The 20,654-nt window shown below is 40.3% G+C and overlaps 1 protein-coding gene across 3 annotated transcripts in view; it reads right to left on the reverse strand.

The window, feature by feature from the left end:
- Positions 1 to 20,654, reverse strand: part of utrn (utrophin) — a 190,584-nt gene that overhangs the window by 52,914 nt on the left and 117,016 nt on the right. For all 3 annotated transcript variants that reach the window (XM_087851852.1, XM_087851850.1, XM_087851851.1), the window contains 5 exons: positions 14,026 to 14,155; positions 9,559 to 9,827; positions 8,574 to 8,720; positions 4,739 to 4,817; positions 3,351 to 3,411 (listed from right to left, as the gene is read on the reverse strand). In XM_087851852.1, coding sequence (XP_087707978.1) covers positions 3,351 to 3,411; positions 4,739 to 4,817; positions 8,574 to 8,720; positions 9,559 to 9,827; positions 14,026 to 14,155 — 686 coding nt within the window. The remainder of the gene's footprint in view (positions 1 to 3,350; positions 3,412 to 4,738; positions 4,818 to 8,573; positions 8,721 to 9,558; positions 9,828 to 14,025; positions 14,156 to 20,654) is intronic.

Below are 20,654 nucleotides of genomic sequence, written 5' to 3' on the forward strand. Positions count from 1 at the left end.
AACAACAAATTAGGTGGAATTTTATAACTGCCTCCGAGGCCGAATGTGTGGATGTGAGAGAGGAGGATACTGCTGTAGACTAGCTTCAATTTCAAATAGAAAAAATATATATCACTGCTTGTGTCTCTAAATACATTTCTGTGTACAGTTTTCTGTGAATACCCCTGTGTTTTGTTTGCGTGTTTGTATTAGTGGGTGGACGGAGGTTCATTGGCTGGCCACATCTGTGATCACAGGCTGTTGTTGACTCTAAAGTTATAAATCCTGTCCTCCGAGTCACTGGCTTTCACATCTGAACCCTTTCTAGTGCCAAGATGCAGGCCCAAACCCAAAGCAGGTGTCCCTCCCCTCTCTCTATATATATAAATCCCATGTTTGTCTTCGTCTAGACATTACCTAGTTCTTTAAAGGGGACCTATCATATAAAACAAAGATTTTTTTCAGACGCCCTTACTGTTGACACCCAAATTAAGAGGGTAAGAAGCAGCCAGGTGCTGCTAATCAAATGCTAATCAAGTGCACCTCAGCACCAGTAAGTGTGAGCACCTCTATAAAAGCAGAAGCTTTGGCAGTTTACTGTTCTGGAGAAAGTGGGTGTGTGAATACAATGCCAGACTTCCCAGGTATGGACATCCCAGCAAATTCACTCCAAGATCAGACCATGAAATGCCCAAAGAGCTACATCTCAGACTCTACAGGCCTCAATCGGCAGCTTAAATGTTAAAAATGTTAAAGTTCATGAGAGTACAAGGAGAAAAGAACTTAACAAGCATGGATTGTTTGGAGATAAAGAGAGAAATCCTCTCTGAAAAACAAAAAACAAAGCACAAGACTTCTGGGACAATGCCCTTTGACTATAATGCGTTTGGCAAACAGCATATCAGCTCTAACTGTTAAGCACGGTGGCAGAGGGGTGATGATTTGAGCTTGTTTGGCAGCCACAGGGAACCTCACAGCCATAAACTCCTCTGTGTAACAAATATGAGGCTGACAGCTAAATAGTGACTGAAATGCTGTGGCGGGACCTCAAGAGAGCGGTGCATAAACAAATACCTACAAACCTCAACGAAGTGAAGCCACGTTGTAAAAAAGATTGGTTCAAAATGTCTCCACAATAGTGTCAGAGACTGAAAGTCAGGCAGAAAACGGTGTTGTCTTGTTATTCCATCTAAAAATGGCTTTACATGCCACTTCCTCTAAAAACACAAGGCTTTTAGACACCATTCACAAGGCTGTACATAAACATTGTCTTATTAACATGATTTAACACTTAAGCCTCTTGATAACGTCCAGCAAAAAAGATTATTATGAAATTTTGTTTTTCTTCGTTACTGCCTATATGCACACAAACGCATCACCAAATAAACAACAACAGACAAATTTTCTACATAAAAATAAAACTATCCAAGCTGAGATTGTGACCACACTTAATAATATAGAATCTTTTGGAAAATGAATTCATCAAACTTTTTTTGAAGACATTTAACTCGTTACTGAAACATGACTGTATCTTTAAATCTTCATAGCTGTAGCTTTTATTGTGGACTGTTCTGTGGACAGTGTACAAGTGGGGTTTTTCCCTTGGGTAAATGGCCATTTGACAATTTTAACTGAGCTAGTGACATTTCCACTCAGGGCACAGGATGATTTAGGAGGGCAACCTGAAAAAACGCTACCACTTTATCATCTTAAAAATAAATACAGGCAGTAACAGCGTTATAAAAGAAACCAGAGAGCAGCAGAACTGATAAATGATAGCTGAAATAGAGTTTTCTAACCGCTAGACAAAAATAAGTGTGAATCTGGTTAAGGCAGCAATTTACTGAGGTACAGTTAGATGTTTTTTGGATAATGAGGTCCTTTATGCTTTCAAAACTGACATCTCCTAAGCAGTAGAAAAGCTCTCCTGGACGCCATTTCTACCCGTTTAAGCAAAAACCTGCAGTTTGGAGTGATTTGGCAAAAAATTTGAATGGGAAGCGAGATGTCAAGCTAAAGTCATTACAGTCCTGGGATTCAGCCAGATATTATCTATTCAAAAGGAAGTGCTACTGTTGAACTGAATGTGAAATGTGCAGGTGAAACAGCCTGAATGGTAATTTACAGACAAAAACCAATCGCGAGAGAAAGAAGTTCTTAATTGGATGACAAAGAAAATTCACAGAAAATACAAAGGAAAAACAAATAGCTACTAAGATCCAAGACCAGGCGGTGTTTACACAACACAAGAGGTCACAGCTCTGACGCACAAAAGAAAAAACTGAAAAGATCAGATAATAATGAGCCATTTCACAATCAGCTCTCAGCATTTTCAAAATGCAGATCAAAAAAATAGTATCTATTCCGTCTGCACCATACTGCCCGCATCTGAATCTACCTTGAGATGAATAAAGGTGTCATAAATGTGCAAACTTCAACTTGTCTACCAAATCTGTTACTTAAAGGCAGAAAAGATCGTATGACAGTAAAGACTGTTTTCACATGTGAAACGAACACAATGTCAGGAGATTCAGATCAGGACATTAAATGAATGTAAATGGTAAATAAACCGGTTCTATATAGAGCTTTTCAATTCCATGTGAGCGCTCAAAGCACTCAGGAGGTAGGAGACGGTCAAAAGTAGCAGTTGCTCCTGATCACTTGAGTGTGAATGCATAGTCTACTTGAGCACTCACAGCACTTTATACAGCATGCCTCGTTCACCCATTCAAACCCCATCATACATTATCATCAGTCAACACCAGTCATTTTCTGCACCTACTATCTAATCGGCTTTAATCACCAAGGGGTCGAACCACCAACCTTCTGATTTGTGGATGACCTGCTGAGAGGGTTTAGACAATGATGCTGCCTGAGTAGAGCGTCCAAGAGACATGACACATGGCACCAGCCTGCTCACTGTCACTTCAACAGACAGTTACCTACACTATTCTCAGATAAGTACAAATGAACTTTGCACGGACTTAACTTTGGGGAACTGACTGTTTAAAAGGAAGAACTTATTGCAAAATTACAAAAGGGTCATGCCCTATAAATACTCCCTTAAAAGCCTTAGAGGTCCTTTAGGAGATTACTTTACAAAGTTGCACAGTCTAGACTTGAAATATTCTACTATGGTCATACGCCGCAAAAGGTCATGTAATAAAATTCAGGTGCTTGAGACTACCAGTGGGCAAAGAAACTCCAAGAATGAAAATTAAAGCAAAGTCAAATTTGATTGGAAAAAAAATCACTCACACACAATCATTCCATTCCATTTTTTTCTAACCTACTACAGCACACAGACAGACGCATGCATACAGTTTATACAGGCACAGTGAGTGCTATCGAAGCCATTTCTCGCCACTTACTTGATGTAATAAGGAACCTTATTCTGAGAAACTGCACGTTGCCAGGGGAGCTGTACAGATGCTGCAGACAGAGAGAGACAAAGATAAAGAGAGCAGTGAGATGAGGGGAAAGACAAAAAGTTGGGCAACTAAAATCCAAACGCCACCTTAACAAATGCTGCACAATTCCACCAAGCAGTATAATAATCAATTTAGTGTTTGGACCTTGACTTGAAATAATTTTTACATCTAACACTTCCATTATAACACAGTCTAGATGTATAAGGAAGACTCTCACAGAGCATGAAATTGGGGTGGGGGGTGGGGTAAATGGATATTGTTTTCTTGGCAGAAAATCCAGAGGAGGGAGACAATAGGACATGAAAGAAAAGATTTTTGTTTTTTTAAATAGAGGTAGAAAAAACTGGGGGCACAAAACAAGACAAAAAACACAGACAAGCAAGGGAAATCTTAAAAACGACGAGCTGATACAGTGTTAAAACCAGACAAATATAACTCTTGAGATGCTCTCAAAAGCAATAAGAAGCAGAAATGTTGCTTGATTTATCGCCCTCCCACTTTCCCTCCTCCTTGACACAGCTCTACACTCCGATATAAAGATGAAAAGACAGTAAGAGAAAGAGATTAGGCGAGATTGGGAGATATACGAGATGGATAGGGCACGATAAGAACGCACTACTTTATTGATCCCTCGGGGAATATTAAGCTACTAGTGTAATGAGAGCGAATGTGTGATGGAGAAGATAGTGTCATAGTGCCAGGAAGATGAAAGAAGAGACAGAGTGGTGTTTTGTCTGCGTGCAGTTGTTGAGCTCTCAGCAGCGCTTACTTTGTAAACTCGTGTCTGTTGGTGACACAGCATGCCGGCTGAGCCTGCCACCTGCTCTGAATCGCACACCGTCCATTTTGTCTCTGTGTCTGACAGCCAGCAAAGCAAATCAGGTGGAACGGGGAGAACACTAATGGCTGTATGATTATAGAAAATGACAAAAGTCAGAGAGGGAGGGAGAGCGCGACAGAGGCGCAGGGAGCCGGAGTCTGGCTGCTCTGTTTAATGTTCACGCTTCTGCATTTGTCTTTTCTCTCCAGCTTTGTCTCTAACTCTCTATGCTCTGCTAATGACCACTCTAAAGAGGGAGGGAGAGGAAGGAGTCAGTGCAGAGCTGTAATTAAGCCTTGCATTATTCATGAGTGAAGTGGCGCGTCTGCACGCTATGTGTATGCACGTGCCTACTGAGCATCTGTGACGGCAAAGCATATGGCTGAGGATGAAAATACTGGTCATGGGAGAGAAATTGGACGATGTGAAACTGTGTAACTGAGTGGAATCAAACCAAGTCACCCCAAATCTATAATTTCCTTAGAGAAGTAATAGGCTCGGTACTCACTGGAGAGGAAATGTTGAGAGGAGGGGCCAAAGTCTCTGTGGGCTTCTTGAAGGAGCTTCAGTCTGTCATCCACTGCCACCTGTATGACCACACACACACACACACACACACACACAAAGAAGAGACAGTCAGCTGTGGGCTGGCAGGCTCTGCTCGCACAGACAGAACTTTACAGTGGCTAGACTTGGCGTCATGGTTGGAAAGAATTCAATTTCAGTGCAATTAAGTTACAAGTGGATTTTCTGTAAGACCCCAACTCAAGAAACTTTATTTCCAATAGAGGTATACATACACACAGTATCACGTCTTGACTTGACTCACAGGCACTTGGTGTCAATTTCAGGACATTTAGCATTGTCTGGAAATTATAAAGCAGCTTTAATTAGCTGAGCACATGTCAAACCCACAAACAGCAGGTAACTGAGTGCTTACATGCACATGTCAGCTAATAAGTATCTACACCGGATGCAGTCAATCACAGTACGGCTGTATGCTCGCACACAATGAGCTCAAACCCATAGTAAATCACTGCAGTGACAATTACAGGTAACTGTGGACCAAAATAGACTTGCAGGTCACAAATCCGCCATCTAGTGTAGACACATGGTGCTGGGGCCAGAGGGAAACCCATTATCCAGATTTCATGGAAGTGTGCCATGTGCATATGTGACCGTAATGGGAAACAGAGCATTAATGGAAGTTTTTTTTTAAAATTGAAAAATGAAGAGATAAACTCAACGGGGAAACACATAAGAAGCTAAATCAGGCAGCACACAAGAACACTAAGTTTCCTAAATCTCTACTTTTGAGCTAATCCCACAAAAACAACAAATATATATTAATATGGGTCGATCAGAAACATGCTCGTGCAAAGATCAGCAAAGTAACATAGCACCAGAATCACACTGTGCCTATTTGTGTGTTCACATAAAATCTTATATACTTTCAAAATCAATGGTAAAACACTGCTGTTTACTCCATGTTATTATCTCTACTACTACTTCAGCTTGCTTACAAAAAATAAAAAAAAAAACACTCCGATATAAAGATGAAAAGACAGTAAGAGAAAGAGATTAGGCGAGATTGGGAGATATACGAGATGGATAGGGCACGATAAGAACGCACTACTTTATTGATCCCTCAGGGAATATTAAGCTACTAGTGTAATGAGAGTGAATGTGTGATGGAGAAGATAGTGTCATAGTGCCAGGAAGATGAAAGAAGAGACAGAGTGGTGTTTTGTCTGGGTGCAGTTGTAACATAGCACCAGAATCACACTGTGCGTATTTGTGTCCATCCATCCATCCATCTTCATCTTCCGCCGGGTCACGGGGGCAGCAGCCTAAGCAGAGAAGCCCAGACCTCCCTCTCCCCAGCCACCTCCTCCAGCTTGTCCGGGGGAACGCCAAGGCGTTCCCAGGCCAGCCGAGAGATATAATCTCTCCAGCGTGTCCTGGGTCTGCCCCGGGGCCTCCTCCCGGTGGGACATGCCTGGAACACCTCACCCAGGAGGCGCCCAGGGGGCATCCTTGTCAGATGCCCAAACCACCTCAGCTGGCTCCTTTCGATGTGGAGCAGCAGCGGCTCTACTCATTTGTGTGTTAACACAAAATCTTATATACTTTCAAAATCAATGCTAAAACACTGCTGTTTACTCCATGTTATTATCTCTACTACTACTTCAGCTTGCTTACAAAAAATAAAAAAAACTTGTGTGAAAGGCATTTAAGTTATCAATCACTCAGACTCTTACTCCCGCGCTCCTTTGAGAGCCGTGTATTGACCTCTCAGGCACTGCACCTGTGCCCTGCCGCACATGATTTGCTTTGCTCCATCATTCCGACTAGCTGGACAGCATTGGCAGCCTGTAATACTGAGACTCGCACATTCACACATGAGCCTCGGGTATTAAATCAGCCAGATCACAGAGGGATCCTGGAAATGGGTACAGAAAGACCAGTAGCTCAGTTTCTTTTTTTGGCCACTTAGTGACTATTATCCTCACTCTCCCGCAGCAAGGAAGATGGTAGCTGTCTGGAAATGAAAACCAAACCATCAAACTACACAGCCAGATCTGGCTTATTAGTGAAGCTGAAGCCGTCCTGCAGACTGAAAGAAATGAAAAGAGCGGACAACAGAGAGAGACAGAATGAAACTAAGCCCTTCTCTGACTCACAATCTAAATTATAGTCATATTCCAGGCAACAAGACTGTTAGTGGGTATCTGTGCAGTGCACTGGAAAAAAAAAAAAATCACAGGGCTACAAATTAGCACAGCTAACCAGTTTTGCTTAGCGGGGAAGGGGGGCCACATTTCTTTTCCTGCTTAAATTCCCGAATAATGCAACCACACTGTGTGCCTCAATTATAAACAAAAAACATTGCACTAGAAAAAAACTCTACATCTGTCTCATGTCCACAGCTGAGAATCTAACCTGTATTTAGTTCCTCTATGTGACAAAGTGGGTGAGAACACCATTTGTCCATATTCTTAGTTAACATTCTTGTTTTGATTTAACCATATTTCATATGTAGTCTGCAGGAGGCAAACATCTACTATCCCGGGTTTGTTTAAGTTTTGCACTTTTACAGATTATATATTTGTTAAGTTAACATGTTATTTATTTCAACTGTTAATTGGTGTAGTTTGAACTCACCTTACTTACCTGTGTTCCAGGAACAAAAGGAGGAAATTATAGTTTTACTTCCTGTATTTATAGCTTCCTGGTTAATCTGAGGTCACAGGAAGACACCAGGTGAAGAACGGGGAGAATTTTAGACTGTATTTATACAGAAATGGATTTATTGGTGCAATATGTATTGATTACACCGTAGAGATTTTATTGCTAGTAAAGAGTAGCAGTATAGGTTTGAGTATGATAATGTTCATCTTATCTACTGAATGGAATAGTCCAGGGGTGAGTGGACTATTTAAGCAGATGAATGCAGGTGTTCAGGGGGAAAGGACCAGGTCAGTGTAGCTGTGTGCAGTTATGTTTATTTGAACTGAGCTAACTATGGAGTTGAGCTTCTTCTTCTTCTTCTTTTTTTTTTGTAAATAAGGTTTGATCACAAAATGGTGAATAAATCACTTGCTACACTGGACAGCACCTGTCTCCTGCCATTCTTAGCCGCTTAGGTCAAGTCCTACCACACTCTACCACTGCAGATCTCAAGCATCACTGGGTACCAATGCCAAGGACCCTAAATCTAAGAGACATGACAGAAAAGCTACTTTGGCATAGCAATCTAGAGATTAAAAACTGACTAACAGTGCACCTTTAAGTTTAAAAATCCCCAATTAGAATACAAAAATTACTGAAACTTGTCTAAAGGACATCTACACAACTCCAGTGCTCATGCTCAAAACCCACTCCTCTTCTATCTCCTTGTAATAACTTGTTAAGAGACTTTTTCACGACTTCTCCTCGAGGTCTGAGACATGTTCAACTCTGAGAAACACTCGTGACTATCTAGCTGTGACTATCAAGCGTGCAGAGAGCCAAGGATGTGACTGGTGCGCTGCAAGAATAGTGACCATTGATGTGTAGTGACAAAGTGTCGCACTGAACATAAAGCTGCGTTCAACTAAAACAAGTAAACAGGGAGAGGGACGGCTCCAAATTCCCCGTGTGTTCGGCTGACAAAGTAAAATTGACATACAGTGAAAAAAAGCGAGGGAGACACAAAAAACAAAAACAACGAGACAGTGCAGTCTCCTTTGAAGTCATTTAGACAACTGTGACAAAATATAGAGGAAAAAATGCACACACACACACAAAAAACCCTACTCCTGCTCCAAAATCTGTAGCTGTTTCAGGGGGATTTAAAGTACCTGTAAAAGTTTCCACCTCATGTTGAGCTGGTCCAGCTGTCTCGAGGCTGTGGACGACAGCTGAATGTCCAATGGTGTCAGCTCAGCAGAAAGCTCATTGACAATTCGAACGTCCTGACGCAACGGGGCAATCTCCTCTCTGAAGGCCTGGGAAAAAGATGATAGCGTATTTGTATTATACTTGTGAGATTAGCCTAAAAAAATATGCTTTAGTCCAAACTGCTGACTGCTGTTTGTTTATCCCTTTCTTGCTTGACCACCTAAAATCTAACAAGTTTTCAGCTTCAGCTTTAAAATTTGCATTTAAAAAGTCTCCTCCGTGTACTGTCCTACCTGTCTCCCATATTAGAGACAAGTGCTGCTCTGATTGCAATCAAATCTATCAACAGACCGTTTAATCTAAAGTAGATCGCTAAATGACACGGATATAAAGAAACACGAGTGCCCGGACTGGCTGTACCTCAGGTGATTAAGATCTGAAGTGCAGCAGAGAGAGAAATAAGTGCAACAGCTGAATTTGCAGCCTGTGAATCGTGACCTGGCTATTTTCAGTGCCCCTTTGTCCTCCGCGTCTCGACTCTTTCATTTGTTGTTTACAGTTTACAAGAAGATGCTCTCATTTTTCTTGCTTGTTAAATTAAATTTGTTGCTTGTTTCTCGGCCGGTTCTCCTTGGCAAAACGAGACATCCTCAAATATGATGTGTAAACAAACAAGACTATACTGAGTCTCCTCAGAGTCTCCTCCTACTCCTCAAATGAAGTAGCACTTTCTTTAAAAAACACACACACACAAAAAGTAAATAAAGAACCAGGGAAACCATATGAAGCATCAAACATTTCTTCTTCTTTTTTTAAATCAGGATTTTCAACGATTTTATAACGGAAAACAACATGATTTGTTAAACAGAACTCAAACTGAGCATATCTGACAGTATAAGAGGGATGGTTATGGTTCATTAGCAAAAATCTGACCCTCTGACTCACCGTGGTTCTATCGATGTGATCCTGCAGAGAGTCGATCAGCAGATCGCCCACAGGCTGCCAGGTAGCTTTGGCCTCCTCTGCCCGAGTCAGCCGCAGGTCAAGCTGGTCCATGGAGCTCTGCAGCTCTTGGAGTCGCTCCAAGGCTCGCTCCACCTGACTCTGCCAACCGCCCACGTGCCCTTTCAGACGCTCCCACCGCTCCCTCACTTCACCAGATTGCTTTCGGATAGCCCGGGCCAAACCTCGGGCCTTCTCCTCTGGTGTGAGATCTGAAAGATAAAAAAAAGAGAATACGGGAAATAAAGAAGCACGCCATTTTGTGGAGAAATGCTCATGGCCTTCATTATCATTTCATATTTTGTTCAGTTATTTCTTCACAATATGGTAATGAAAGGCATTTATTTCAAGACTACTTCTATAAAATGGAAGAAATGATAGAAATGCATTTGTAATGTGTTCAAATTCTTGCACTGAACCGGATCTTTTCTTTTATTTCACAGTCCTTGACTTCTTTCCAGCGCTGCAAACAGACTCTCCCACACTGCTTTACTTGCAAAAATACACATGCTTGTGACATTTCAGTGCTAGAGCTTCCTAAAAACAATCTTTACCATCTTCAACATTTAATTATTGTTCTCTAAATACATACTTCTACAACAAAAACACCGAAGAGACCTGTATAAATTTTCATTAAAGTCTCTTCTTTTCTCTTCCTAAGATGATGTGGCAGAAGATTCTGAAGAACTATGAGCCATTTATCTGCAAATTTTACTATTATTATACAGCTGAATAATCCCTTTGTGATCATTTTTTTCTTTTATTGCACATTCCTTCAGCAGTTGCACATCCTTCATGTCTAAGTCTGACCCTTCTATGACTCATCTGCAAACCTGACACTCATCGACAAATCAAGCTCCAGGACAATATAAACCCCAGCCCTTCGATCCTCTTTCTGACTTTGTACTGCCTGGTAGAAAAACTACAGTCTTGTCAGAACTTGTGAATGGATATGTAGAATTTTCTGACCCTTAGAACTAATTCTTTTGTCCCTTTGTGTCTCAGGTCTACCAACTTCTTTCTAGTAACAACCTGAACTACTCCAAACTGCACACGCGCCTCTTCTCCATCGCTCTCGCCAGCCTTGACCTGCTCTCTGACACACTAGCTGCCAAATTCAGCTGCTTTCAAGTCACAAATACGACCTGCTGAACTATTCACTGTTGTCCCTGAATTCAGCTTTTGAGTCCTCACTTCTTCAGTTAAAGCTTTGATCCCGTACTAGGTAAATGAGCGACACTCAACACGAGGAGAATGGAGGAGCAAAGGAGAACAGGAGGGCAGAAAAATAAGAAAAGAAGGTAGGACGCTGAAGCTTTAAATAAAGTCAAGGCTTGATCAAAGAGAAAGACAGAAAAAAAATGAGAGAGACTGAGGGTCTAAGAAATGACAGAAGTCTAAGAAGTCAGAAGGTGAGAAGACATGACGACTGTGGCGTATCTGAGGATGCGGTTAGAGAAGAGGGGGGAATTTTTTTTTTTTTTTTTTAAAAAGAGCAGGTATAGGAGAAAACTGCTCCCCAGATAATCATTTTAACTGCAAAAAAAATGAGCAGCTCTAAGGAGTTCTTAGGTCTTATCTCCAGGGTAGTGACTGAATTACCATCTTCACCTGTTGCACCTCTGCAATCTCGCTTTTTCTCATCTTGCTCCCGGCATACAAAAACGCCTGACACTGCAGGAAGCCTCATGTCACTGCTGATACTGATGGTGTCTGTAGTTTATAAAGAAGAATGATGCACACAGGCAAAGTAATGTAAGCTCGTTTGATTGTCTTTACAAAGCATTACTATACTAATACACTATCAGAGTGTTACTCTGACACATTCAATATCCTCTCGTTACACCACAAGCACAGCTTCTGATCTTAAATTAGCTTGTTTTAAAAAAAAAAAATCTATTTACTGTATTCAATGAGATGACACTTTGATATCTGCATCAAAGACCACAGACAACAAGCCTATCGGTCTGCGCTCTGAAGTCTCGCCACACCCCTATACATTCCCTTGGGTCAGTTTAATTATTTACACAGTAGGGGTTTAGTTAGAAGGGAAATATGCTGACCTAACGAAGACTTCCCTGCTGCACCCAAAAAGAGACAGAGAGGGAATACTGAATGAGTTGGTTTATGTGTAAGCCCAGCTCCTTGTCTATTTATACTACCTTCAACCGAGGTAACAGCTTAAATGATTTTAACCTCAGAAGTGAGACAAATAAGACCTTAGATTCTGGTTCTTCAAACTGGCTGAAAAGCAGACATTCTTGTGATTGATAACAGGTTAAGGTACCTAAAACAAAACCCCTGTGGAGCAGAAAAGAAGAAGTTTCTTCTGGCAGTTCTCCCATTTACATCAGGCTATCACAGCAGATGGATCCATATATTTGATTTTGCACAGATTTGAATGCTGCCCTTCCAGACACCCGCACCACCACCACCAGGTATCTGTGCCTCTGTGATCTTTTGCATATTAAGCAAATGTGTTAACCATTACACTATGGAACTTAAATCCAACTAAAAACCTTTAGCAAATGACTTTGTAGGATGCAAGCCGCAACCTTTTCCAGCTCCTTTTTTTATATTGTGGCTCAATTTCGGGGGCACCACAGCACGTCATCTGCAACCACCTCACCCTCTCTTTTGCATCACATCACCCCGCTGCATGTCCTCCATCACTACCTTCTTGAGAACTTTCTCTGAGGTCTTTCTCCTCCTTACCGCCAGCTCCATATTTCACATCCTTTGTCCAGTGTATGCACTATCCCCCCGTTACACATGTCCAAACCATCTCCTCTTGCTTTGCTTACATTGTCTCCAAAATGCTTAGCTGGCACTGTCCCACTGACACACTGTGACACTAAATCTGTCCCTCCAGGTCACTCCCGAACATCTTCATCTTCATCCACCTCCTCTCTTTGAGTCAGACCTACCATCTCCAAACCATACATCATAGAGGGTTTCACAACAATGTTAACAACCTTCCTTTTCAGTGCTGCTGCTATCCTTCTGTCACTATGCCTGAAAAATGAAAACAAGGTATAGGTGCCAAAAACTAGAGTTCTTTCAGGGGCCAAAGGTCCAACTTTACAACAGAAGCAAACACTGAAACAGCTTCAACAAAGACATTTTTGTGTAGCTAATGTATATATGGGTGATCTTTTTTGATAACTCAACAGCCTAAATTGCATTAAATTTAGTGGTGTGGCAGTATTAATTGTGGATGGCTTCAAAACGGGGCTTTACAAAGCAATTTTGTTCTTTTAAGTGTTTACAGTCTACAGTTGCATTGTCAATGCATTGTTGTTTCCTATATACTATTATCAAACAGTACAATTTTAGAGTGGGAAATTATGTTTCTATGAGATTCTGGCCATGTAAGGGTAGGGCTGTTCGATATATATTGGATGACGATATAAAAACGTCTATCGTTTCATTTTACGCTATCGTCTGTTTCATGGTGTCGAAAAATAAACTGTTTACAGCAATATTTTTTCATCGTTTTGGCGGTCACTGTAGGGGCTATATTAATTTATAAGTTCTCTCTTTCGCTCATATTTAATATAACCACACTATGGACGGACAAGCGCCTGTTTTTACGTGTTGTCGTTAGCAACAATGACGGTAAAACCATCGCATGGCTCCGCTGTCCGCTTGTTTGTTTTCCACGTAAACCTTTCACAATAAAGCTCAAGATCCTGTTGAGACTTTTAAAAATAAACTGAATCACGTGAAAGAGTATGCAGAGTGTTTATGGATGAGAAGCAAAAAAAGAGCCGTCAGGTGCTAAAAAATAAACCTTAGACTCAAACTTTGAAAGAAAACGGCGGCCGTTACAACTTATGTCTAAAAATGTATATTTTAATGCATCGGTTAAAACACTGGAATCCAGGTAAAGGACGCCCAGCTGAAAAAACTAAACGCAAGTCGAGTTGCCCAAGATTCACAGAATTTACAGAAAATATTACATTTTTGTGATTTATATCATTGTCAGGACGATAAGTGTCTTATATCGGGATATGAGATTTTTGTCATATCACACAGCCCTATATAAGGGAAAAAATTATATGTGAATTACAAAAATAGGCGATTAGTGATTTAAAATCTGTTGACAACAGACTAGACTAACTAGAGACACAGAGAACTGTGAGTTTCTAATAGTTTTTCATTAAGTCATTATCTCCAGATACTTACTATACCTAAAAGATAAAACTGCCTAAGCCTCATTATGAGCTCTGATTTTACCACAATTTACTCAGTTAGGAGGTGGAAAAAACTGCATGGCATGGCTTTAATGGGCTTGGTAGTGGTGTGCAGTATTTTTAAGCTGCAATTATCTTTTCAAACCGGTTTCCAGGACTGAAAGTTTATATATTCTGTTAGAGATATATATTTTTTTAATGAAAAGGCACAAACCAGTCTTTGGCTGCAGGTTCTTGCGTGGCTCTCCAGGACCCTCAATGGGTTGATCAGCAAGAAATGTCCTCGCCTGGTCCAAAGTGCTGATTACCAAGTGCTCGCGCTCCTTCAGTTCTGACCGTAGCGCCTGCGGGAAAAGCACAGAGCAATGGCTTAGAGGGGACTTGATGTATATAAAAATGTTACTAATATCAACCACATTTTTTTTGTAACTTTGTTATGATCTATATATTAAAAAGATCGTTTAATTTGAGTTTAATTTTCAAACAGTTCTTGCAGGTCCTCGTTTTTGAAATAACTGAAGACTAAAATAGTAAGGCTGTAATTTTTCATGTGTTTTTATGTTTTTTAATACAAAACCTATGCATTTTCTCTGCAGGTATGTGCATGCTAGACTCATCTCCTCAACCTGTCCCTGCCAGTGAACTCCAAGTGAACCTGGAGCATATTGAACAGGGCTTGTACCCAGATTGCTGCCACCCCCCCACAGAAATATACATATTAATCAACCAGTTCTTAGAGTTCTTGTGATTAAAACACTCACATCAGCCCAATGAACAAACACAGATGTTTACGTTCTCCCTATCGGCAAGATAACCAACACATTCAATGGCTAATTAGGTTATTGCAGCAGAACAAAACAGTTTCCCTGCTCAGTCTTCGCCTATTAAGAAGGAATCAAGAGGTAAGAGAGAGAGAGTGGCTATGTAAGGAGTGTCAGCAGTATTGAAAGCTCTGAGAACAGAGCAGCGATTGAAGTGCGAGTACTGGGTCAAACTGGGCTTCTCCTCTGGGTCTGTGTGAAATTAGCTGAGCAAGGCACAGAATAAAGCGAGTCACTGTAACCCTGCAGGAATAATCATTATAGAGCTCGCTAGTAACACCACACATCTTGCACATCCTCTCACAGCGCCGCTCATATTGAAATGAGCATAGTGCACCACACACTCCAGGCTCTAGTTCATGAAGTTCATGAAGCAATCTGACAAATGCTCTTAACCTTATGTCAAGAATTCTGCCTCAGCAGAGTGCACGGCAGGCGATAGAACTACATAAAGGGGGTGAGAACGGTATGTAATGGCATAATTGTTCTTGTCTGAATATACATGTGACACCCCGAAGGACTTCATTGCCTATCGGAGTGTGTGATTGCTTTGTGAAGAGGCGATGTAGTTGAAGACACTGTGAAGCTGGTTGATTAGCTGGGATGACCCGCTCTGATAAAGTCTCACACTTATCAGACTGATCAAACAGTCGAGTGCAGCAAAAATGAGATGCAAAAGATTGACGACAAGATGCTGGCTTGGGTGCAATCGTATTACCGGCAACATTTGAAGACATAAGACATAGGTGTCAAACTCTGGCCCGCGGGCCAAATTTGGCCCGCAGCCTAGTTACATTTGGCCCGCGAAGCCAAACCAAATTACTATCAGAGCTGGCCTACTGGTATTATACAGCTAATATATATATTGTTTAGTATTAAGCTTTGCTTGTTCCATATTCAGTTTTTTAGCAAAATGTGTTTGAGTCCATAAGAAAAGATTCATTCTTATATCTGGACAAATAAATATATTTCAATAAATATTAACGTTAGCCCGCGACTTTGTTCCAGTTTTGAATTTTGGCCTACTGTGTATTTGAGTTTGACACCCCTGACATAAGACAAGAACAATAAGAATCGCCTTGAAGAGAAACTATCCAATCCGTATGTATGAGAACACCCCACCACTCAAGATGCAGCTTACATCCATATACGCACATACCTGAACTTGCACCTTCTGTGTGACCTTCGTTATACAATGTCATCACAATCTAATTTCATCCTTTTAGACATTTGTGTGAAGATTTGCCATAATTAGCCTATAATTTCCTGAGTGACCTTAACCCTCTCACCACTTCTTTCAATTCTATTTCACAGTTCACACACTGCTGCTGTGGAAGCATTAAAAAAAAAAAAAAAAGTCATTTCTGGAAGTAAGTTCTTGTAAAAGTTGGATTTAGACCAATGCAATGACAATTTCACACAGCCTCCTGCAGACAAATGTACTCTCACCCTGAAATGAAGCATCCTGCTGAACACAAATTAGATCATCCCTGCTAATAAATGGTTTGCTTCGTTCCAATGATTTCCTCCCCGTTCACACAGAGGAAGCATAATAGGTAGGTAGCGCAGAGAGGGGACCTTGAGAGATAGAACGTAAATGAGAGGGGATTGAGGAAGAGGGAAAGGGGTGTGAGCAGAGATAAGAAAAAGAGGATGACGAGCTGAGCAGCGAGGACAACTCCCAGTTGATACCAGCGCCTTTAGTTTTCCATATATTTCCTTTTGTTTTTGCTGTCAGATGTAGAGTGGTGGTTTAAATTAGGAAATGAAATGAGGGTAAAGAGGCTGTTTATTTTCAAAGTTTGTTGCATGTTACTCAGAGTATTCCGATGTCAGTTTTGTAATGTGTTAATCACAGATAACAGCTCAGGTCGACGAACAGCATCCTGGTGGAAACAAATTGCACCTGGTTGAATAATTTAGGGAAGTCTGATTACAACCAGATGTAGAAGGAACCAACATATATACAGCATCAAAGCAGCAAATTGGCTTGTTTATAGATATGTGAAGTTTGACTTCATGTATTACACTTTTAACATCTCCAAAGATCCGTCTGCAAATATTTGCAAGTCTGATAAACCCATGTTATTCACAATAGAAGACAGAAAACAAATACTTAACCTCAGAAAATTAAGAAATATCCACTCATTTTGAATGTGATGGAGGCAACATCAAAAAAAAAGTTTATTCAATTCAACAGTTGCCTTAAGTCGCTTTATGTTGTAAGGTAAAGACCATACAATGACAGAGAAAATGAAGAAAGCTTCAACAGGGTCTGCCAACAGTCTGAGAGCAAAAAGTTTTACTGGGGCGATATTGTGAGGTCCTTCAAGATAATGAGTAGATGGGTTTACCACTAGGGCTGTTCGATATAACGATATATATCGGATGACGATTTAAAAACGTCTATCGTTTCATTTTACGCTATCGTTTGTTTCATGGTGTCACAAAATAAACTGTTTACGGCAATATTTTTTCATCGTTTTGATGGTCACTGTAGTGGCTATATTAATTTCTTAAACTTCTCTCTTTCTCTTATATTTTATATAACCACACTATGGATGGACAAGCGCCTGTTTTTATGCGTTGTGGTTAGCAACAACGACGGTACCAGCATCGCGTGTCTGCTTGTTTATGTTCCACATAAACCTTTCACAATAAAGCTCAAGATCCTGTTGAGACTTTTCAAAATAAACTGAATCACGTGAAAGAGCAGATTATTTACGGATGAGAAGTAAAAAAAGAGCCGCCAGGTGCTAAAAAACAAACCTTAGACTCAAACGTTAGAACAGGCTTTTCCCCGCAGCACGCCGTGTAATAAATACTCACAAAGAAAACGGCGGCTGTTACAACTTATGTCTAAAAATGTATCGTTTCATGCATCGGTTAAAACACTCGACTCCAGCTACATGACGCGCAGCTGGAAACACTTCCCGCAAGTCGAGCTGCCCGAGATTCACAGAATTTACAGAAAATGTTACATTTTTGTGATTTATATCGTTATCGGGACGATAGAATTCTTATATCGGGATATGAGATTTTGGTCACAGCCCTATTTACCACTGTGTAGCACCCTGTGTGACATCTGGGAGATGAATATTGTCCAATTCTTGGCTGATACAGGATTCTAGCTGCTCTACAGTCCCGGGCCTTCTTTGTCTTATTTTTGCATTTCATGATGTGCCAAATGTTTTCAGTTGGTGAAAGGTCAGGACAGGCAGGCAGGCACTGTCCCTTGTGCACAGAGATTTCTCTAAATTCTCTGAATCATTAAACATTAGGCCTATAGATGATGAGATATTCAAAGTGTTCTTTATTTTATGTTGAACATTATTATTCTGAAATTTGCAGTTTTTTGCAGATTGCTGAACCTCTGCCTCTCTAAGATGCTGTTTTTATACCCAATCATTTTATTTTGATGACAATTAACCCAATTAGTTGCAAAATGTTCCTGCATCCATTTCTTTTTAGAACATTTACTTTTCTAGCCTTTGGTAACTTGCAAGCCATCAATTTCAAAATGAACTCCCCCCCCTTTTTTTTTTTTTTTTTTTTTTTTTTACAAAGTAGTACACACATTTTTAACATTAAAAATTTAAACATTCTGCTAAAAATGTGTTTATGACACGTGCACATATTTTTTTCTGGTGTTTTCTTTCATAACGCACAGCGTCTCACCTTTTTAAGAATTGGGGTTATATTGTCAGGAATTAATTTTGAGTCATTTCTAAGATAACGCCTACCGATTTCTTACTGATTGTTTGATTTTTCTCCTTCTCTTGTTTGAACATGTCTCTCATTTCTCACACACACTCATAATTTCTGAGATACTGTATTATGTTTGCCATGTCTGTTGTGTAATATCACTTCTGTGAAGTGAAGTGCAGTGTTGTGTTATTGCTGCACTGTTTACTTACACTGTGTGTGAGAATAAATTCAAATACAAGCTGAAAAAAAAAACTGTTGATAAAGATCATGTGGCTTAAAAGCTCAAGAACAGCCTGCAGTAAGGCCACTGTGGTCAAAAGTGAACTCTGCGTCTCAGGCGTATTTACTATAATAATACCCATATTAATAATCATATCACACAGGCATAGTTTGAGTAATAAAAAAATCCCTGTCCGTTACAATAAATGTAATATTATCTTCTAATGTAAACTGGCTCCAAAGAAATGAGCCACAGAAGGTTTTAATATCTGCAACGTGAGCAGCGCCAAGTAATCCTCTTTGTTAGATACAGCCTCGCCGTCTGTTATCCAGCCACTGGGTATCCTTACAGTTCAGGCAGGTAACAGCACAAAACACTTTCACCCAACACTCAACCAAATCTTTTTAGTGAAACCTCAGCATGCGCACATTATCAGAGTTTCACACAGGGACACACTTTTCACGCTTTTTTGAAAGGCGGATATCAAATGCACAAGCCGCTTTTAAGTTAACAAAAAAAGCTCTTTTTTCCCAAGCAAATCCCAGACAGCCTTTGAGTGATGAGACATAGACTATCTATGTCAAAGATAAAACAGGACAGGTCTTCTCTTTGCTCTTTTTCAACAATTTTCAGGCTCTGGCACATCAGAATATGAGCTGTGATTTATGGAGACTAGAGAAAGAGGGGACTCTTGTCACTTTCACAATGCTTCTGGCATCTACCTTGAAGCTACGAGTGTCCGTGACCTTGGCTGTGAGTGTGTGATTATGTCTGTGGGCAAGTGCTTGTGCCCAGGTCTGTGTAAGAGTGTAGTTTGTGGCTGTAGCAGCACAGCAGACTCTTATCACTAAGTGCCCTGTGCTGTGGCGCCAATGAGATAACATCACAACACAGCTTCTTTCAGAGCTCTGCCAAACATCCCTCTTCCTGCTCTCAAAACCCTGCTATCTCATCCACAATATTACCGTAGCCCTCATCTTCTAGAAGAAATAAGCCTCCCAAAAAGGACTGCTACAATATACCATCTCTCAACATAAGAGAGGCACAAGGCAGGAATTTTCAGGCGCCTTTGCAATAAGGGTTCAATCACACTGCGGGACAAGGGGGAGAAAGTCACAATACTGATGACTTCTTATTTTTCTCTAGCAAAAACTATTTTTAGTTGAGGCCAGAATTTGAACTTGTGTCGTCTGGGCCAAATTAGATTTTACAGTTGCATACAGTTGCACAGTTCATAAAGGAGCCACAGAGTGATTCAACTGAAAAAAAATATTAATTGCTCCTTTGCCCTCCCAACATTTGCTGTTATCTGAGAATAGCTGAAAGCTAGTGATAGCTGCTAGTAGTTTGAAAACAAATGCTCCAATTAACTAATGCATCCAACCTTGGCCATTGTTAATTTAGTAACAATACCCACAGGCTGTGAAATGCCTGTGGATGTACAAGAAACCTATATGTGACAAATTCGCAGTTGCCGAAATAAAAATATAAATTTTTTCCATGTAAAACATATGTATATTTTACATTGTTGCGTTAGTGCAACTGCAATAATTTACAAGTTTGAGGTCAATTTAGAACCTTTTTTATGTTTTTTGAATGGTCACTGCATCACTCTTTAGCATAGTTTTGCAGTACTTAATGAGGTTTGCTGTCACCGATAATTATAACTGCTAACCGCAGCATTGTTCATATACTTCTTTTCTTCTTTACGCTATCATAGCCTTTAAAAGGTTTATTGCACACTTACCAGAATACTATTAGCATTAATTTAGAGGATTCATCTCCCAACACAGTCCAAATATGCAGTCTCTTTTTAGTAATCTCTTTTGGTTTTGATTAACTCCCAAACCTCTCTCTTCAGCTCATAAATGCTCGACTATACTAACCTATCCGCTGTTTGGTGCATTAATAGTAGTGATAATGATTGCTTAAATATGCACTTAAACACATTAACTTGCATTTTTAGACATAACCAACAGTGGATTTTAAATTACACAATTAAGATGAGATTAAAATGCAGACTTTCAGCTTTAATTCAAAGGGTTCAATAAAGTATTGCGGTTCAATAAAGTATTGCATTAACGGTTAACAGTG

This window comes from Neolamprologus brichardi, chromosome 15 (genome assembly GCF_056152115.1).
Source record: "Neolamprologus brichardi isolate AB-2024 chromosome 15, ASM5615211v1, whole genome shotgun sequence".
NCBI lineage: Eukaryota > Metazoa > Chordata > Actinopteri > Cichliformes > Cichlidae > Neolamprologus > Neolamprologus brichardi.